At 38.0% G+C, this 19,106-nt stretch overlaps 1 protein-coding gene across 1 annotated transcript; it reads right to left on the bottom strand.

Annotated features, from left to right (window-relative positions):
* Positions 1 to 353: 353 nt before the first annotated feature.
* ift81 (intraflagellar transport 81 homolog) lies at positions 354 to 18,662 on the bottom strand. Its single transcript, XM_079636984.1, has 18 exons — positions 18,216 to 18,662; positions 17,871 to 17,974; positions 17,226 to 17,406; positions 16,671 to 16,760; positions 16,527 to 16,592; positions 15,589 to 15,699; positions 15,351 to 15,435; positions 14,750 to 14,913; positions 14,139 to 14,234; positions 12,125 to 12,271; positions 8,363 to 8,512; positions 4,451 to 4,579; positions 4,192 to 4,281; positions 3,956 to 4,042; positions 2,997 to 3,068; positions 2,828 to 2,913; positions 1,698 to 1,743; positions 354 to 1,121 (listed from the first exon to the last, which is right to left on the bottom strand). Exons 1-18 carry the CDS (start codon positions 18,357 to 18,359, stop codon positions 939 to 941), a joined length of 2,031 nt encoding a protein of 676 aa, XP_079493110.1. The 5' UTR covers positions 18,360 to 18,662; the 3' UTR covers positions 354 to 938.
* Between the last annotated feature and the right edge of the window lie 444 nt (positions 18,663 to 19,106).

A 19,106-nucleotide genomic window follows, 5' to 3' on the forward strand; every position in this document is an offset into this window, starting at 1 on the left:
GCAACAGTACGTGAGGATGCAATGCTTACACCTACTCAGGGTGACCTATGCATATTATTATATTATTAATATGAGAATAAATGAATGAATTACCACCCTGGAGCTCTATATCTGCATACGGTATATGTATAGAAATCTGTATATAAGGGTTAATAATTATTGTCCAAACAATGACATTCTAGATGGATGAATGGACCAGACAGAAAAAGAAAGAGAGAAAGTTTTACTAGGTTTTAAAAAGAACCAGCAGAACAGCACCTGGAGCTGCAGGGTCACGCTGAAAACAGGATCTGATTCTGAACTGCTGAAGATTCTAAATTAGAATCTTAAAAAATATAAATACAACAACTGCATAACTGTATAAAATTACTTTATTATACAATATGTTTAGATATTTTTTTTATTTAAAATTTTCAAACAAAGATAGAAGTGAACTAGCCTAGCATAGTCTTCTCACTTTTCCATACAAGGAATTATTTTTATTTTTTTTACTAAATATATGATGATGGAAAAAAGGAGTGTTTACTACTTTAGCACTACCATGACAGAGCAACATTCGGAGATCTAACTGAATTCCTAAATTGGACCGCTCTTCTGGCCAAGGTCATGGCTGTTGTTTCCCAAAATAACTTGCAGCACAGGCGCATCCAAAGTGTAGCACTTTGTAAGGCGTTATCTTCAGACACATAGACTGGAGCTTGGTTCTTAAAGACGTGTCAAAACCGAGACTAGGGACTTGTTGGAAGTTAGTGTGTCAGCTTTGAGCACTCTTATTCAGACAACTCTCAGATTTCTTTTACTTTAGAATGCACATAGGCATATTCATATACAGTTTCATCATACATAATATACAAACAATTGTATATATATTGTGTATATATTGTATACTGTATATATTATTCATGTATAGAAAGACAACTTTTACATGGGAAATGGCATCACAGAACTAGCATATCCTTGCCAACATCCTGGATGACGTGCCCAATAGGCGCCTGGCTCTGAGCCTTGAGGTAGCACTGCTTCTTGCACTCCAACAGCGTCTCCAGGTCCTTCCACATCTTCATCTGTCTCATATTGGGCTCCTGGTTCTCTCGCACCTGCTTCACCTGCTGACGTAGAGCCTGAGAGTCCACAGAGACACAATGTTCGTCAGCTTTGAAAAACACGTCTAGTGCTGCATGTTCTGATGCTAATTGGAGATAAAAACAATCATTTACATATGTTCAAAGCACGGTTGGTGCAAAAAACCTGACCCCACGACACCTTATCCGAATTTCAAATTCTTGCTGAGCCGTTCAATGTATTGTACCCAGGTGCCGGAAGTCAAATCTGGTGTAATTCATGGATTCAGAAAGCTTGTGAAGTAGCAGCAGTAAACAGTTAAAGGGCAGAACGGGCAGTTATGGGAGAGCTTGGCATACCGCCGTGTCTGCTTCCACCGTGCTGAGAGGGTGATCCACTGGTTGGACATCAGGGCAATGATTACACAAGCTTTGTTTTAACACTGGCATGATGTGGCGTGACACTGATCGCATGCTCCACGCGGTTTAGCCGAAATATGTCAGAGGCCAGGCCCCCCACTCTTAACTAACACCAAGTTGAGCCCGACAGATGAGATAAAGACGAGAGAACGACCTGGTGGAACCAACTTATGAGTCAGAAAGGTTTGACAGATGGTCAAAGACGGTCTTCCTCACCTTGCCCAAGGACTCCTGCTCAGCTGTGTTCGAAATGTACTTCTCTCTGCAAGGGAAGGATAGACAAGTTGTTTTAGTTTAGTTAACAAATTCTGTCTTCATGTTCTCACTCTTATAGTGTTCCAAATAAACTTGCTGTATTTTCCAGAAAACTTTTGGATTTGTGCCGAATGAGAGAAGTATGTGAAGTTTATTTGTATATTGCATTTCCCCACATGCCAGTAGTTTCAGTTTTGCTTTAACTAAATTAGTTTAGGCATTTACAATAAATGTTGTTTATAATAAAAGGCACTAGAATTTATGATTGTTTTATTCTTATTTTTTCCTTCCTGTTCTGCTCTGAATTAAATTGAAAGGATTTGTTGTAGAGTATAATGTTTGTAAACGTTTCGTTTTATTTAACAGACATAACTGTTTTTTGTTTTTCTCTCAACAATGCAATTTTGACCCAGTGCGATTTGTTGTCAGGTTCTACTTATTTTCTGGAGCTTGACTGATCCTGCTCTCAAATAAATTCTACACAATTTATTATTATTGTTCTACACAAAAAAAAGAAATTCATACAGGTTTGAAACGACATGAGGGTGAGGAAATTATGACAGAATGTTTTTTACATTTTTAGGTGAACAATCCTTTTAAATGTCACATTTAGTTACTTTCTATTGAGCAGGTATCCAAATACACTTTCATTGCGCTAATCTTATCTAACAATAAGCAAAATAACTTATGATTTCTGATTACAGCACTTCTCCAATTCCTGAGTCACTCCTGCTTAGGATTGAACCTGCAACCTTTGTGTTAACAGCTGAAATCCTTAACCACAAGGCTACCGCCCACTTCCACATTTAACAGAAATTGTGCTCAACTTTTCAAATGTGTAGGCTGTATGGATAAAAAATGGGTGAATAGATACTTGAAGCATAGCTGAAACAAAAGACGTGAAAAAAAGAAGAAAAAACACATTCTGAGCAGTAGGCAGGCAGGCATGCTGAGAGCTGCGAGCTCAAAAGAGTCTCTCAGGGATCATTTGTTTATCAGTTATGAAGCACGAATTTGTGTGTTTGTGCATGTCTGTCTTTTCACTGGAGCTTTGAGGTTTCTCTATAGCAGATACATCTTCAGTTTCTTACCTGAGAGCCGTCCTCCGCACCTGTAAGTCCATTGACTGATTGATCTTACTCTGCTCTGTAGCTCTCTGCATTTGACTCTCAATAATCTGTGAAGGAGAGGCCGAGGGAAGAGTGAGAGAAAACAACAGGACTGGAAATCTCTGATGTCTGAGAGGAAAATGGGTTTTACCTCTCTCATGCAGTTAATGCGATGATATCGGCTTTCTTCCTGTGCAGTCTCTTCCCTGAGTGTCCTCACTTCCTGTATTACATCAGGACATTAAATCACTGTCTGCTCATCTAAGTATATTACTAAATGTATTTCATAAGATGCTAAAAAAAACAAGATGAGACCAAGGTCAGGCAAGAATTTAATAATAGCTATTTTTGGAATTTGAACCGCATTGGCCACACAGGACGCTGAACCTGAATCTGAACTGGACTGAGAGGAATAATTGCAGTTAAAATTAATATAAGATATAAACCTGCTTTGTTGTTTAGCTATCCAAATATAAAGACATGAAAAACTATACATTTCAATTTTCAGTATGAATTACCCCCAACATAATTATCATAACGATGGTGTGTACATTACATTATTCATGATAATAGCAATAATTATATTTATATTTATTTATGAAATAATATAGTTTATTAATTAAATATAATTTGATCCATCATGCTGTTAGGCTCCATTTTGAATATTTTCAATATTAACTGAAAAACAGCATTTTCCACCATGGCCTATTAAATGAAAGTTATTAGTTCTATATAATTTAACTGTATTAAAACAAAAATAAGTTACATTTTATAGATAATGTATATCAATCTAAAATACACTATATATAATTATTATAAATAAATGTAAATGTAATTATTACTATCACCATAAAATATATATATTACATTATTAAAATAATCGAATGTTTCTGGAAATACCTCAGATCTCGTGTGTATAATAAAATGTTTATGGGTTATTCATAATGAAAAGTTAAATGCAGAATTAAACAGAGAGTGCATTTTAATTTTACTTTCTGGAATTCAAATTACAATTATAACAAGTCTCAATTCAGTCTTAGGAGTTTCATTTAAAATATACTATATTTTGTGAATGTTACACAACCCTGGTTGAGCCCCATAATAGAGTACCTGTTCCAGTTTGGATCTGTTGCTCTCCAGTCCTGCAGCACAGGTGTCATACTGACCCTTTTTTTGCTCAAAATCTGGAGCGAGCTCCTGTTTTAACAAGCAAAACAAAAGAGAATATAATTCTGACAGAGCTGATATGCTGATTGGCTCTTTGTAGTTGATAGTAATTCTCAGTATGGGGGAGAGAAACAAATGGCTTTGTATCTCCAGTATCTTGCTTGACGCTAAACACTCACCGCATGTTCCTGTCTCAGAGCTCTCAGATCCTTTATCAATGGAGATAGAGCAGACTTCTTCTCTGCTATCACTGAATTCAGCTTTTTTACCTAAATAAACAAATCTTCATGAGAGATGATGATCCAAGAGAGAAACTACTAAATGCATTCACATGAAAAAGTCAGATAAAGAAACATAGTTTTAATGTTTTATTATTATATGGTATTTAGTGAATTCAGAATGGAGGCGGTTTGTATTCATGTACTTGGCCCAGCTCACCATTTCAGACATGTCGTCCAGCGTTCGCCCCTTCATCTCGTCCAGCTCGCTCTTGATAGCGGAGACTCTCTCCAGCTCTTCCTGAGTATCACTGTAGCCCGAGATCCCCCGCTGAGCCTCCAGTGATTGCTGAACACGACAACACAAACAAAGCATAAATAGAACAAATGTTTATTCACCTTGTCAGTTTGATTAGATTACTTACTGAAATGTTTCTCAGTTTGAGTATACTATTTGCATAAGGTAACCAATCAGTGGTACTTCGTAACATTTTAGCTGCGAGCTGCATAATTTCAGCTCACAAATCAAGATCTGAACCATGTTAGTCAACCTTTGTAGCAACAGACTTATAATGAATTCAAAATTGGCCCTATTTACTTACATAATAAATCCCCCCAGTGGGGGGGGGGGGACATTCCTGTTTATTATTACGCATCTGCCGTCAGACAGTCTAAAACGTCATTGCTATGAGTTGTTATGGCTTGACAGACTGGCATTCTGACACTGCCAGCTTGCTATGACCACTATTTACTCTTTTATATGATATATGAATGTTTTTAAAAATGTTATAGCCACGAATAAATAGAGGCTCTCGAGATAGACAAATCTCGAGTGCCCTGGCACTTGTTTTTGACAAGGAGTTTATGTCAGTAAATTTGCAAATTCATAACTGTTACCATACATTCTAGTTTACAAAAGCAATCGAGAACCACGGACCATGGCTCTCTTAGTGATTGCTAGTGTGTATTAGCCTGGGTTTCCCCATACTGCCTTTGCGCAGCGCGATTTTATTCACACTGAAAGGCAGTCTGGATACCATGGACCAGATTTTCGCCTCATCTAGGGAACCAATCACAGAACGGGGAGGGAGCAGCAAGACGATGATGATATCTATGTGACACAACTAAGCAGTTTGTTTATATCCATATATACCTTCGACCCTCATGTTTATCTTGCACAAACGGCAATAGTCGCTGAACGTCATTGTTTACACAAAAATATCTTACCCATCGTCTTCTTCCTTGTGTAATTTCTGTCGCTCTACATACGTCATTTGGTATAATGGAAACGATTAGCTATGAGCTACGCACAGGCGCATTTGATAGACATTCTTAGCACCCAATAAACGGCGCCGGGCATTCGTAACCACGCCTCAAATACGAGAAAATGCACATGTGGTTCCCAGACCCAAGTCTCAACGAGAATTGGGTCTGGCGTTAGCCAGGCTAAGTGTGTATATTCAATTGTACAAAAATTTGCATATTACATAATTCAGCCATGTCCATTTGTCATGTATAATACACAAACCAATCATGATGTAGCACAACAAGCTCAAATTTCGAATGCAGATTTCGAAGGCTGGTGTGTTTGTGCACGGCTACGTCAGCTAGTGTCATGGTTAAGCACTTTCTGACGGGTTGTGTCTACAGACATTCAGGACTCAAAGCCACAAATCGCAGTGCAAAGCACTTTATTCTCTGGGTACAGAGGGAACTTCACAGGTCAAGCTGAAACGAACGGCCATGGGTTTTATAATAGGACAGAAATGTGCTGAGCACTATATCCTGGGAAGATTACATGACTTATCACATTTTGGCACTTCAGTCTGACCCAACTCAACTTGCCATCATCTCCTAAACATGTTAGACTAGTCAGGGAAATTTAAATATGCAAATATTACGGGTGTAGAGGTAAAAAAATATATATATATTAGTGCTGTGATCACAGTTTCGGTTTGGTTCTGTAAATAGAAATGTCCATATTATATAACATATGGACAACAGACATAAACAGATCTCTAGTTACTGGGAAAAATCAATGTGGTAACCAATAAATGTATGAAGTTTCAGTATCAAAATATTAAAATTCGAAACGGCGCCAGTGAAAAAGCATTTTACGCAGTACCTCTTCGTAATATCTGTCTGTCAAGTGGTTGCTAGTTGCTCATTAGGGTATTGCTAGGATGTTCTGGTTGCAAGGGTGTCGCTAATGTTTCTGGATGGTTGCTAAGGTGTTGCTAGGTGGCTGTGGATGCTATGCTATGGCATTGCTATGGAGTTGCTAGGGTATTCTGGCTGGTTGCTATACAATGCAACACAGAAAACGCAGCCAAATACAGAAACAAGCTGCAAATACTTACAGCGCAACCAAATACAGAAACGCCTGCAAATACCGTACTCACAACGGAACCAAATATTGAAACACACTGCAAATACTCACACAACTCAAACAAATACAGAAGCACACTGTAAATACTCACAATGCAACTAAATACATAAACGCACAGCAAATACTCACAACACAACCAAATACAGAAACGCGCTGCAAATATAGAAACAATTAAAGTGGACCCTAACAAGTGACAAACCTGGTTGTCGAAGACGTGAAACATTGGGGTTTTTAGTTTATTTTAATATCCTGATCGTAAAATTCCTTAGCCTTTTGGATATTTAATTAGCCTGAATGATCTGACAAATTACACAATTAGCCTAACTGTGAAACGTTAAAGCGCAATTCTGTATTTAGTTGCGTTGTGAGTATTTGTAGTGTGTTTCTGCATTTAGTTGCGTTGTTGAGTATTTGTAGTGTGTTTCTGCATTTAGTTGCGTTGTTGAGTATTTGTAGTGTGTTTCTGCATTTAGTTGCGTTGTTGAGTATTTGTAGTGCGTTTCTGCATTTAGTTGCGTTGTTGAGTATTTGTAGTGTGTTTCTGCATTTAGTTGCGTTGTGAGTATTTGTAGTGTGTTTCTGCATTTAGTTGCGTTGTGAGTATTTGTAGTGTGTTTTTTTGTATTTGGTTGCGTTGTGAGTATTTGCAGCATGTGTTGTCCAACTGATGAAGATACTTTCTTAATTTGCTGGGGGGTTTTCTATTTGCATGTGTTTTCTTCAGTTGTCACGCGTTAGGCTCTCTCAGCCACCACACCGTATTATAAAAATTTTGCCCATGGTATTTTGATCTTATTTTCAGCATAAAGCTTTTACATTTAGCAGACGCTTTTATCCAAAGCGACTTACAAGTGAGGACTAAAGCAAGCAAGTCCTCCTGAAGATGCAAAAACAACGCAGAAAGTGCTCAAAATACAAGTTTTGCTGAGTAGCATAAGCCAGACAAGGGTGGATTAAAGGAAAAGGAAAGAATTATTATTATTTTTATTTAATTTTTTTAGGTTAAGTGCTCACGGAAGAGATGAGTTTTCAGTTGTTTTCAGAACATTTCTGAGGCATTCTAAAATACGTCATTAACAACTAGTTGTTCAGTTCAGCTATGTTCACTGTGTAGAATTTTGCAGTTGTCACTTCCTGCATTTTTGTGGTCCAGGCTCATGGAACCAACTGCAAAACTGAGGGGGAAAATTCCCCTACTCAAAAAATAACAGCATAGTACGCAGACAGGGAGCAAATGCCGTGATCACAAATAGCCCAAGCTCAGCCTTTCTGCGTCAAATGGGCTATCAGCAAGTCAGAGGCAGGGAGGATTCAGAGGTGTGAAGTCATTTCCAGGAAGGTGCAGTAACTCCAGCATTAATGCAATTTGTATAGACAGTGATGGGTACAGGGAAGGTAGATTATGTACCAGTGTGTATAAAATGCTGAAATTATATGCTGATAGACACAAGCTAAAACATTATTGATGTAAGCAGAACAAAGGTGGCCATTAAGCAGGGTTTATCAACATTTAGAGAAATTTCAATCCCTGAATTTGAGGATGCAGATTCGAATTTTAATGCAAGGAAGTGGATTTAAAATAAATTGAAATTGAAATACGAATGACAGTAATTTGTAATAAGAAAAGCAAGGTTGGCCTGGCTTGCTTTTTTGTCTGTGTTCAAAAAAGTTTGAACAAAGTATGAGCGTTTATAGGCCTTAAGGAGAGAGAGAGCAGTAGAATGATGGATAATGTGCGCTTACCAGCTGCTGTTGTCCAGCTGTGTGTCGTTCTCTCAGGATCTCTTCAGTCCTCTGCAGGACACCGTACTCTGCCTTCAGCTCAGCAATCTCCTGACGTTTTTTCTTATACGTGCTGCTCTTGCCTCGCATCTTGGCCACATATCGCTTAAACTGAAACACAGGCAGAAAAATCGAAACCTTAATCAAGACATGGAAAAAGGACAATAAGAAAGCAAAGAAAAACAACAGTAAAAAAGACTATAAGAAAAATAAGAAAAAAAGGAAAAGGGGCAATAAGAAAAAAAAAAGGCTGGCAAATAAGACAGAAAATATCCAGGAAAAAAATACTCAAATACTATTTCTTCTTTATCAAGATGTTAAGTAAATAAATGTATGAATGTAAAAGGAATTTAGGAATGTAACATTTTTAATTTCTCTTTTTCCATCACTAGTTAATTTCAAATGGTCCTGTGGTGTGACAAATGAGTTTTTAAAAACATAAGCACTCATGTAGTTTCTCAATTAATCATAGTTTAATTTTAGGTAATTGAATCTGCATTTATAATTATTATTTAAAAAAAACTAAGCCAAATGCAGTTTGAAGTAGTTTTACATGAAGTATAGCATGTCACACTGCAGATAGTCCCAAAAAGTAGGTATATTTCATGTAAACTAGGCCTACGTCTCAACTAATATAAAAAAAAAAAAAAAAAAGTAAATGCTTATGAGTCATACATTTTGGACAGTGAATACTTGTACGTATACAATAACAAGGACAGTCAATTTCATTTCATTTCATACAACAGGGTCAAAAGAATCAGGGTCAAGTGACATTGGATATTTCAGACAGGATCAACACAGATCACAAACACAATGAGCCCTGGTTGAGTGACTGTCTCACTAATGACTGCAAACAGAGCAAAGCTGTCATCTCACATGGGAAAATGGAATTCACACACACACCACCCGAGGTGCATGCGCATGTACGGGCTAAAGGATGCAATGAGGCAAAGTCAGGGGAACATTGTGGCCTTGGCTCAGTCTCTGGTAAGGTGAGAGGAAGGTGAGAATCTCTAAGAGAAAACAGCTCTGAGGAATGAGGGGGTGTGAAGAAGGGGCAAACCAGGGTGGCACTGGGACAACTCAGTGGATCGCAACAAAAGAAACCTGAGCCCGCCGGCATGCAGCCAGAGGGGATAAAAAACATCTTCATCTGGCAGCTCGCTCGCTCAGGCTATTCTTCTGTCCGTACTGCCAATGGCTATAAATGTTGAGAGGCACCAGAGAGCAAACTCAGAAATCACACAATGTGCCGTATGTCACTTGGGGCATGCGGAGATTGTGAGTGAGAGTTTATGCTTTGTGTATTTTGAGACAGCAAGGGCAGACAAGGTTGGAGCAATTTGGGAGGGGAGCAGGAATAATGCTGTGCTGTGTTCCAAGTTCCATCATCACAAACGATCAAAGCAGTAACACGTGAGCATTGAAATGCATTATTGCCGGTTCAATACAAGTTTACAGTTAAAATACAAGCTCGAATGACAGCATTTGTTGCGTAATGCTGATTACCACAAAAAAATTATTTCACTTCGTCCCTCGTTGTCTTTATAAAAAGGTCACGCTGAGACACTTAAGCCCAAAGTATACTTCGGCCGGACGTAGTTTTCATCATCAGGAGGGTTTATGGACGTTGCACATGCGCATACAACAGCGCAGTGCGAGTGACTTGAGCGCTTGAAAACAATGTCCATTAGATAGTGTGCACGTGCCGAATGTGTGTTTCCGCACTCATGGCCAAAGGAGTATACTTTAAAAGGCTTGCGCGCTCAACTGTGCGTGAGAGGGAGTGGAACGCAAACAAATAAGTATACCCAGGCCTTTACAATGGAAGTACATAGGATTTAAAATAAGAAATGTGAAGCTTATTATAATTTCATAAACTTGTGTATTATTTGAGCTGTGAAGTTTAAAAATATATATATTTTAAGGGTCATTTTAGGGTTTTAGGCTGTGGTCACACTAGACTTTGGACATGCAAAATTTCTTTGGACATTGCAAGGTTTGCGATGTCACGTTCTGTTCCGTCTTTTTAAAAGCATTCTGTAAATTCAACATAAAGCATATTGCATATATATCAGATCCATCTGGTTAATATATCAGATCTGTTTCATTTGGGTCATAGATGGGTCTCCCACTGGTCCAAAAGCCATTCTCTTCCCTTCTTTTTCCTTGTATTTTGTGCCACAAGTTGACCATACTTGGATTATGTCTATTTCAGCAGCTCAGACTTGCACATCTGCAGACACACACTCCCTCTATAGTTTCAGCTATCCATCACTTGGCTGCTACTGTTCACAGTTGGATGAACCATGGACAGAAGTAAGCGTTATCGTGGGGAGGCTGATAAAATCGCAGGAAGTCTAGAATTGGGGGAGGGATGGTGGCTATTTTAGCCAGGGTGCCGCTCTATCTGCTCACCCTGCCAATATCTCTGCCAAAGGGCAGGCAGGGAATGGAACGTCTGCTTGTTAAAAAAAATGCAGACAGACAGCAAAAAGTGAGGACAGGATAGTTCACAGGTCTCAGAAACAGACACAGGCCTGTTCATCACTGACAGTTGCTATGGGAAATATCCTGGGAAAAACTATTACAGCTCTGGCTCTGAGGCCAGTGTGAGAAAGTTCAGGCCAACTGACGTAACTGTCACCTGCCCTATCGGAGCTGTGCTGCTTAAAGGGGTAATTCACTGTTGGCAAGATGGCTTTTTATAAAACTTAGTCATCTATGCAATAGATTTTTTTTTCCAAAGAGGCCATATTATGTGAAGGCCAAGTATGGTAATCCATACTCGGAATTTGTCCTCTGCATTTAACCCATCAAAGTTAGTGCACATACATTAGGAGGAGTGAGTAGTGAACACACAAACACACTGCAAGCCATGGGGCACACACATCCAGAGCAGTGGGCAGCCATTTCACTGTGGCACCCAGGGAGCAATTGGGGGTTAGGTGCCTTACTCAAGGGCACCTCAGTCATTTCCTGCCGGTATATTGAGAATCGAAACCCATTACCTTCGGGTTACCAGTCTGACTCTCTTACTATTAGGCCACGACTGCCCTTTCACAAAATCTTGATTTTGTTTTTGGGGTCTACTAGAATATGTTTTCATGCTTGAATGTTCAAAAAACACATTCTTTTTCACATACTGTACATTGCTGCAGCACCTCTCTTCCCAGTCTGTCATCAAAGCTCTAATTAGTTCTTGTCTCTATGAAGCCCCTCCTTCTGAAAAGCACAATGTGGTCTGATTGGTCGGCTGGACCAGTGTGTTGTGAATGGTCAGCCACTTTGTGCGTGTTTTGGAAATGTCACACCTCTTACCATAACCATGAGTTTCAGCACACTACTAACACAACTCAATAAGGCCTCGCCCCTTTTTTTGCATATGCCCTAGGCAGGAATTAATTGTGTTGTATACATTCCCGGAAGAAAACTCAAGACTACAATCAAAGTGTTTTAGGGAGTTCAGAAAGAGTCCTTACAGATATAGAGAATAACTCTCCTTGGAGTGACTTTGCACTTTGTAACTCTGCAGATATATTTCAAGCTCAAACACCAACATTACACACTAAGTTGAAAATGTATAAGAGGGCTGTGGCATTGCCAAAAACCTGGTTAATACAGAATTTTTAATATGACAAATACTGTAATATTTCTATACAGAAGCAGATGAACCCTGAAGCACGTGCAGCGGCGTTTCTTTGTGCTGTGTGTGTTCAGTACCTCATCTCCACGGATCAGCTCCGCTCCGCCCCGTTCTCGTGCCTGACTGCTCTTCATGTTCAGTTCTCTTTCCACAGCTCCCAGCTCCTCACGGGCCTCCTGCAACTCCTCCACCTTGGTTTCCTTCTTATGGACTATAATAGCAGCCTAAAAGAACAAATTCATTGCATTTTACATTTATTACTTTTTGCTGGTTTATTGTATCCCACATGATAATTTGTTTTAATGCAAATTTCAACCTGAATATATATATATATATATATATATATATATATATATATATATATATATATATATATATATAAAGTTCTAATTTTTTTTTCTAGGTCATATAAGCAAATTTACAATATTGATGCTGATAAACAAATGTAATTTGTCACAAAATGTATTAAAAACATTAAAAACAAAGAAGAATTCTCACTACTGGCATTAGGGGACGTTCCCACAGAATGTGTTTTTTGCATTCCATTGTGCTGCTTTTACATAGTTTTTAATGTAAAAACACAAGATCTGGATCTCTATAGATGTGTTTGACTGTTGCGCTCGCATTTGTAATCCCGTTCTAAAAATGCAGCGCTCAAATTAAAAAGTTCAAATAAAAAAAAAACATGTCTCTATGTCTTGCGTTTTATCCACTGCCCTGCGTTTCATTCTGTGTGAATGGCCCCATAGACCTTCAGAAACCACTGTGTGTATCAGTTCGGTTGCGTGGGACAAAGGTCAATTATACAGTCTAGTTGTCATACAAAAGTTTTTGACTGACCAATCAGAATCAAGTATTCTGGAGAGCCATGTAAATAGGCTATGATAATAGACATCTGGCAATTACATATGAAACAAATGCACACTGTTGTATTAGCAAGTCAGAGAACATCAAACATTCTTTCATGTTCAAAGACTCGCAGGACAAAGTGCATCATCTCTCCATTACGGTTATGAAGGCCAGAGCGTGAGACAGGACTCTGTCAGGTAAACCTGCACCTGCCCCGCACCAGCAGTACTTAACCGTGCACACGACTCGTTATCTGACAACAGCACTAATTTAATTTTGTACCCGACCAGACCAGTTTGACATAAAGACCACGATCTGAACCGTACCTGCATTAAATCTACTACATCAGGTAGACAACATTCCGACAGCATTCTGAGTTGATGCATTTAAGAAAAAATAAACACACAGCCCAACATGGTAATAAAGAAAGCGCATCCGTCCTGTAAACAATACAAAACTTTTGCTTACATCATGTGAACAATCTGCCCATACAGGCTATTTTGTAATGTACAGCCAAATGTAAGCCTATACTGTCAAACAATATCAGGACTATTTTAGAAAATTCACTCTGAAATGAAATGCGGTTGTCTCTCCTGAAACTCTGCAGTTTATACGTGGCTGTTGAAACTCTTAGCAGCATGAAAGATTAACCTTTTATTCCAATTGCGAATAGATAATAAACAGAATGCCAGCAAGGACCCCTGCCTTAATGACTGAAGCTGTCAATCACTTCAGTTGCAGCGCGCGAACGCTGTCCTCAACGCTGCAAATCACATTGCAATTAGAAACCTTTGACGTTCTTTAGACTGCACAGCGTGAACAGAAATAAGCACGGGACCGTTTGAAAGCAGCTGCCTATCAGTGGGTAACGAATTGAGTCGAAGAAGTCTTGGCTATTGAACCGCAGTCCACCCATGCCTATTGATTCCCACACCGCAGATGACCACATAAATATTATTCCACCCGTTACATCATATATTAGCAGTTCACCCGCATACGTGCAGGACTCTGGGCCAGAGGTCACATGGTCACCTATACCCTGTGTTTCCATTCTGGGCACGTTGGGCTTAAAAGGCTTAAGGGGCAAACACTAAATCACACATTACTCAACCCTGCATGAATAAAGATAGTCTGCAAAACAAAATAAACGTGACCCATCAGGTAAATCGTGAAGAACAACACCCGTTTAAACTTTCAAAGTCACATAGGGGAGAAAAGGGAAAAAGAGAGATAACATCTAACCTGCTGTCTGAACAGAGAGAGTTTATCATCCATTGGGTCATTGCGCATCATCTTCTTTTCGATCAGATGGTTGATCTCCGTGTTGATTTCTCTGATCTAATGAACAAAAGACTCATTTCATTACTACATACACCACCATTCAAAGGTTTGGAGTCAAGGAGTTTTCTTTTTTCAACAAGGACACAATAACATGATCAAAAATTTATAGTAGTAATTACAAAATATTTATATTGTAAATAAGTGTTATTTTGAACTTTCTATTCATCAAAGATGCTGAAAATATGTATAATAATATCAGTTGATAATAATAAGAAATGTTTGATTGAAGACTGGAGTAATGATGCTGAAAATTCATATTTTCCACCACAGCAACAAATTGTATTTTAAAATATATTAAAATAGAACATGATATTAAATTGTAATTATATTTCACAATGTTACTGTTTTTACTGTATTCTACTAAACATAAGAGAGTTCTTCCAAAATATTTTAAAAAATGCCTTAAAAAAAAAAACTCCACTTTGAACATAACAATACTCAACAGTACAGAGCAGTGTTTGTTAAAGTTTGAACTGTAACAATAATATTCAAATCCATGCCCACAGGCTGACCTTGTCGTCCAGCTCCCTCAGCTCTGCTTGCCCCATAGCAGGCTCAGACGCCACCTTCTGTAGGTACTGCACCACCTTTCTCATGTTCTCCAACTCTCTGGGCAGCTTCTCAGACACCATGTAGGAGTTGAACTTGATGTCCTCCTCAAGTCTCTTCATGAGGCCTGTGGTTTAGGATCACATGTGTGTTCTATAGGGATCTCACTCTGTGTCGCAACGCTTGTCTATTGCAGTGAGAGTGTAATAAGATTCCGTGAATGTCAAAGAAGCTGTTTTGGAGTTCTGAAACTTGCAATGTGCGACCACAAGAAAGAGTCACAAAGTAAAAAACAAATACACTGGGAATAAACGATTAAATAAGGGTCACAAAACTAGGTACAAATGACAAAAGGTTAAAAAGTCGTCAAATCGCCATAATTTTATATCCTTTCTAAATAGAAAGTCAGCTTTGTTTAAAAAAAATCCTATTTATATTTAATTTGTATGTGTGTGCGCTGGGAATCGAACCCATGACCATTGCATTTTGTCAGCACTAGCTCTAACAACAAGAACACTCTCGAGTTAGTCTGGGACAGGTGTCCTCTCAAGTATAACAACTTACTCTCTGGCTTTTCGTCTGCGGCTGCCTGCTGCAAGTCTTTGAGCTGGATATGAGATCTCTGCAGTCTCTGCTCTGCCTGGAAGAGCTACGCCAGAGACAAAACACAGCCTATCATATCAGAATGTCCAGTAGACAGTGATTGCTTGAAAACAGGTCATGGAGCTCCAATGTGTTTATTCAGACATAAACACACAATCACAAACTGACGTAATCGTGCAAGTATTCAGACTGTCTCTACCTGGTTTTTCTGCTCTTGTTTCTGATGAGCAAGAGACTCTTCTCTTTCTTTTTCCACTCTCAACTGTCTGGCCAGTTCCAGCATGCGCTGGTGGTTTGACACTGCTTCCACCTAGTGGAGTAGAAGAACATCAAAAAAAACAGTAAAAAAAAATGTATTACATACTTTGATTACCAGCTGAAAGCAATAACAAATTAGCTAAACTATTAATCAATAATTATGCAAACATAAATAGCTTTTGTCCAAATTCTGTGGTTGCAACCTGCTAACAGGCATTATATGGGGTTTCCTGTTATGCCATCTTTTCACTATCATCTTGTCATCTCCGACAAACGACAGACTGTCATTAATTTTCAAATTGGGAGCTGTGAGGAGTTACAATCATATGCGTATGTGGAATTTCCAGATGTGTTGAAATATCAGAACTTTTTTGGCTAGACCGAATGCGACTGCCAGACCGGATGTGATGTATTCAAAGTGAGAATTACTAAAAAAATCCTCTAAAATGTTTATACTTCTTTAAACACCATTTCAGTTAAATGGCTGGTTATGAATAATTATGTTCTTGTACATTATACGTTTTGTTCATAAATTCTATGTTCTTATAATTAAACTTTTAAATAATTATTTACATTGATTAGTCCAAAAACCTATACTTTGTTTTTCTATCACAAGCTTAGATTCGCTATTCCTTCATTTTACCATGGTGAATAAGCGAAAGGCAAAGGATGCTTCAGGACCAACTTGACAGTTCTGTGCAACTGCCACTAGGGGGCATAATCCAACAATCATACACAAATGTTTGAAGGCAGCTTTAGCCTTTTAAACAGTGACATCAGCAGCTCACTTTGATAGTTCTCTGTAAATGTATTTGCAGGTGCGATTCCATTATTTGATTTAGTTTCACATACAGATTCTATAGGATTTTAGATCCTTACCCTCTTTCTAAGACGCTCCACCCTTTTGATAAGTTGGTCCTTCTCCTCCTCCATTGCAACAATGTCCTGCAGCGACACATTATTATTGTATAATGCAAAACACTACATGACCAGATGGGATTTTGGCGATGTATTCTTTCTTACCCGCCGGATGTCAGCGGTGGAGAAACCTGAGCTCTTCAGCTGTTCACACTCTTTATGGATGTTCTTGAATCCCTCCACCAGCTCCTCATACTGTGAAAACAATAGAATGAAAACAACTGAAAAACGCACAAAAAATAAAGTCACCATGAGAAGTAAAGACCAAGTAAAGTAACATTTTAAGAACTAAACTGAAGGAAAACCAATAAGTCAACATTTTTTAAATGTAAATGTCTCGGGAGAAGCACAACGAGTTAGCAACACTTCTGATCACACTGTAAAAAAAAAAAAAGCCATGTTCTTCCTCAGTATTTTTGCCTTGCTTCCAGTTCAAATCTAAAGATTCTTAAATCAAGATGCAAATACTTGAGATGCAAAAGGAAATAAAATGTGAACTAAAGTCTTGTTTTCTGTTAAATTGTTTAAACAATAACCAATATCATAATCTATAGGAGATACACAAACAGGGTACAATCATGGAAATAAAACGGAAGATAATAGAATAGAATCTAAAAACAAATCTTTTTTAAGGCCAAGCCATATGTTCAGTAGGTATACCTGGTGGTAGGTCTCAGAAATGATATCATCTTGGAGAAACTCAGCAGGAACCTCTAGTTTGAAGAGGAATCTGGCCAGATACGCTCTCTTCTTCAGCTCTGGAATCCTCTGTAACAGCCAGTGCAAGATGGGGTGCACCACAGGCTTACTGCCTGCCACCAAACCCTGCCGAAAACTGCTTCTGTTGAGGAATGCACATTTCAAAGCTGATTGGATATTTGAAGTACTTAAATCAATTTCATCTTCTATTTGAATAGCAGAAAATGGTGCCCATTTGTCCTGATCTAACCCCGCTAACAAAAATATGTTCTTGAACGCTTTGCTAACATTCCCGTTAAGTTATGAAAACTTTATTTCTGAATGTTCTCAGAACTGAAGAAGACTAGTAAGACGTTATTTCTGAATGTTCTCAGAACTGAAGAAGACTAGTAATCATGCTGAAAATTCAGCTTTGCATCACAGAAATACAGTAAATAATAATAATTTTTAAGTATATTAAAATAGACCTTGATGAGCATGTGAGACTTCTTTCAAAAAACATTAAAATTAGTAATGTTTCTAAACTTTTGACTGGTTCTGTATATACAATACCTATACATTTTTTCTGCACTGTTACATACTAATTTTTCACTATTTCTGCCTTACACTTCAGATATTCCTCCAGGCGGTTTGTATTTCAGCATCCCCAAAAGAGTAAACATTCTCTTGGCTGTCTGTTCGGGGATTTCCTCACGTATATCGAGGGCTTGCTGAAACAAAATATACATGGATCAAGACAAGATAACGTTAAAGTGTTACAAACAGCTGAGTAGTGGGAAGATTTAACACATTTAAGTTAAATAAACCTGACAGGTAACGTTATGCAAAGAACTCCAAGCTCTCAACTAAAAATGTAATGTAATACATAAAATAATACTGTTATGTACTGCTATGTATTATATTACATTATATATTGTGCACCAGTAATAATATAGACAATTTTTGACTCACCTTTGGATCAATTTCCGCCAGCACATCATTTAAAGTCTGCAGTAACTGCATAGGCTCCAGAGAATCGAAAGTAATGAGATTTAAGTTTTTCTTAAAAGGCTCCCTGTTCAGTTGTTCAACGATCAATTTGAGCTGTTCGCTCATCTTGAAGGGTGTGTGACTTTTAAACCCTACAAAAAAAAAACGGACTAACGTTAGCTAGCGATGCGTTGAAAAGATAACGTTTGAACTAACGTTAACGTTAGCTAAGTGTCGAACGATTTATTGCATTACTGTTCTCGGAGCGCTGTCACAGAATGTCGTTTTTTATTTGACTTTAGCTAAATAAAAATGATTACAAATACTTGTATGAACTGTATAACTGCGTATACCGCTAACTCCAACAAATCCTGCCTAGGAACGGTTGTCACACAAGGCCTGGTTGCTAACAGGAAGTTGGTCATCTGAAGAGAACGCTTATTTTTTTTAAAGTAAAAGTCCGCATAAAAGACTTTTAATGGTCTCTGCATTTTTGTCAAAGTACTTGTTTTGAAACAACAACAACATAATAATTGATAATAAATTATAAGGAAGAATATATGTAAGGAAAAAATGTGATATGTACTATTAATCTCTGTGACTGACTAGGAATTTTGGATAATTAAGTATTTTGATATTATTTTATTTAGTGTGTGTTATTTTATTTCGATGCCAAATAGCAACTGGTTACTAAAAGAACTTGGGTTTCAAAGACCTAACTTATAACCAGCTATCTGGAATGACACACTAAATATTATATGAAATATTTCCTTTAGAACCAAGGTTTTAACTAAAGGTCCATAAAATTACTTCAAGGTCTGTTATTATAAATATTATTATTAATTACTATTATTAAAACTATTTTAATCTAGT

Source organism: Phoxinus phoxinus (genome assembly GCF_949152265.1).
Source record: "Phoxinus phoxinus genome assembly, chromosome: 15".
In the NCBI taxonomy this organism is placed as follows: domain Eukaryota; kingdom Metazoa; phylum Chordata; class Actinopteri; order Cypriniformes; family Leuciscidae; genus Phoxinus; species Phoxinus phoxinus.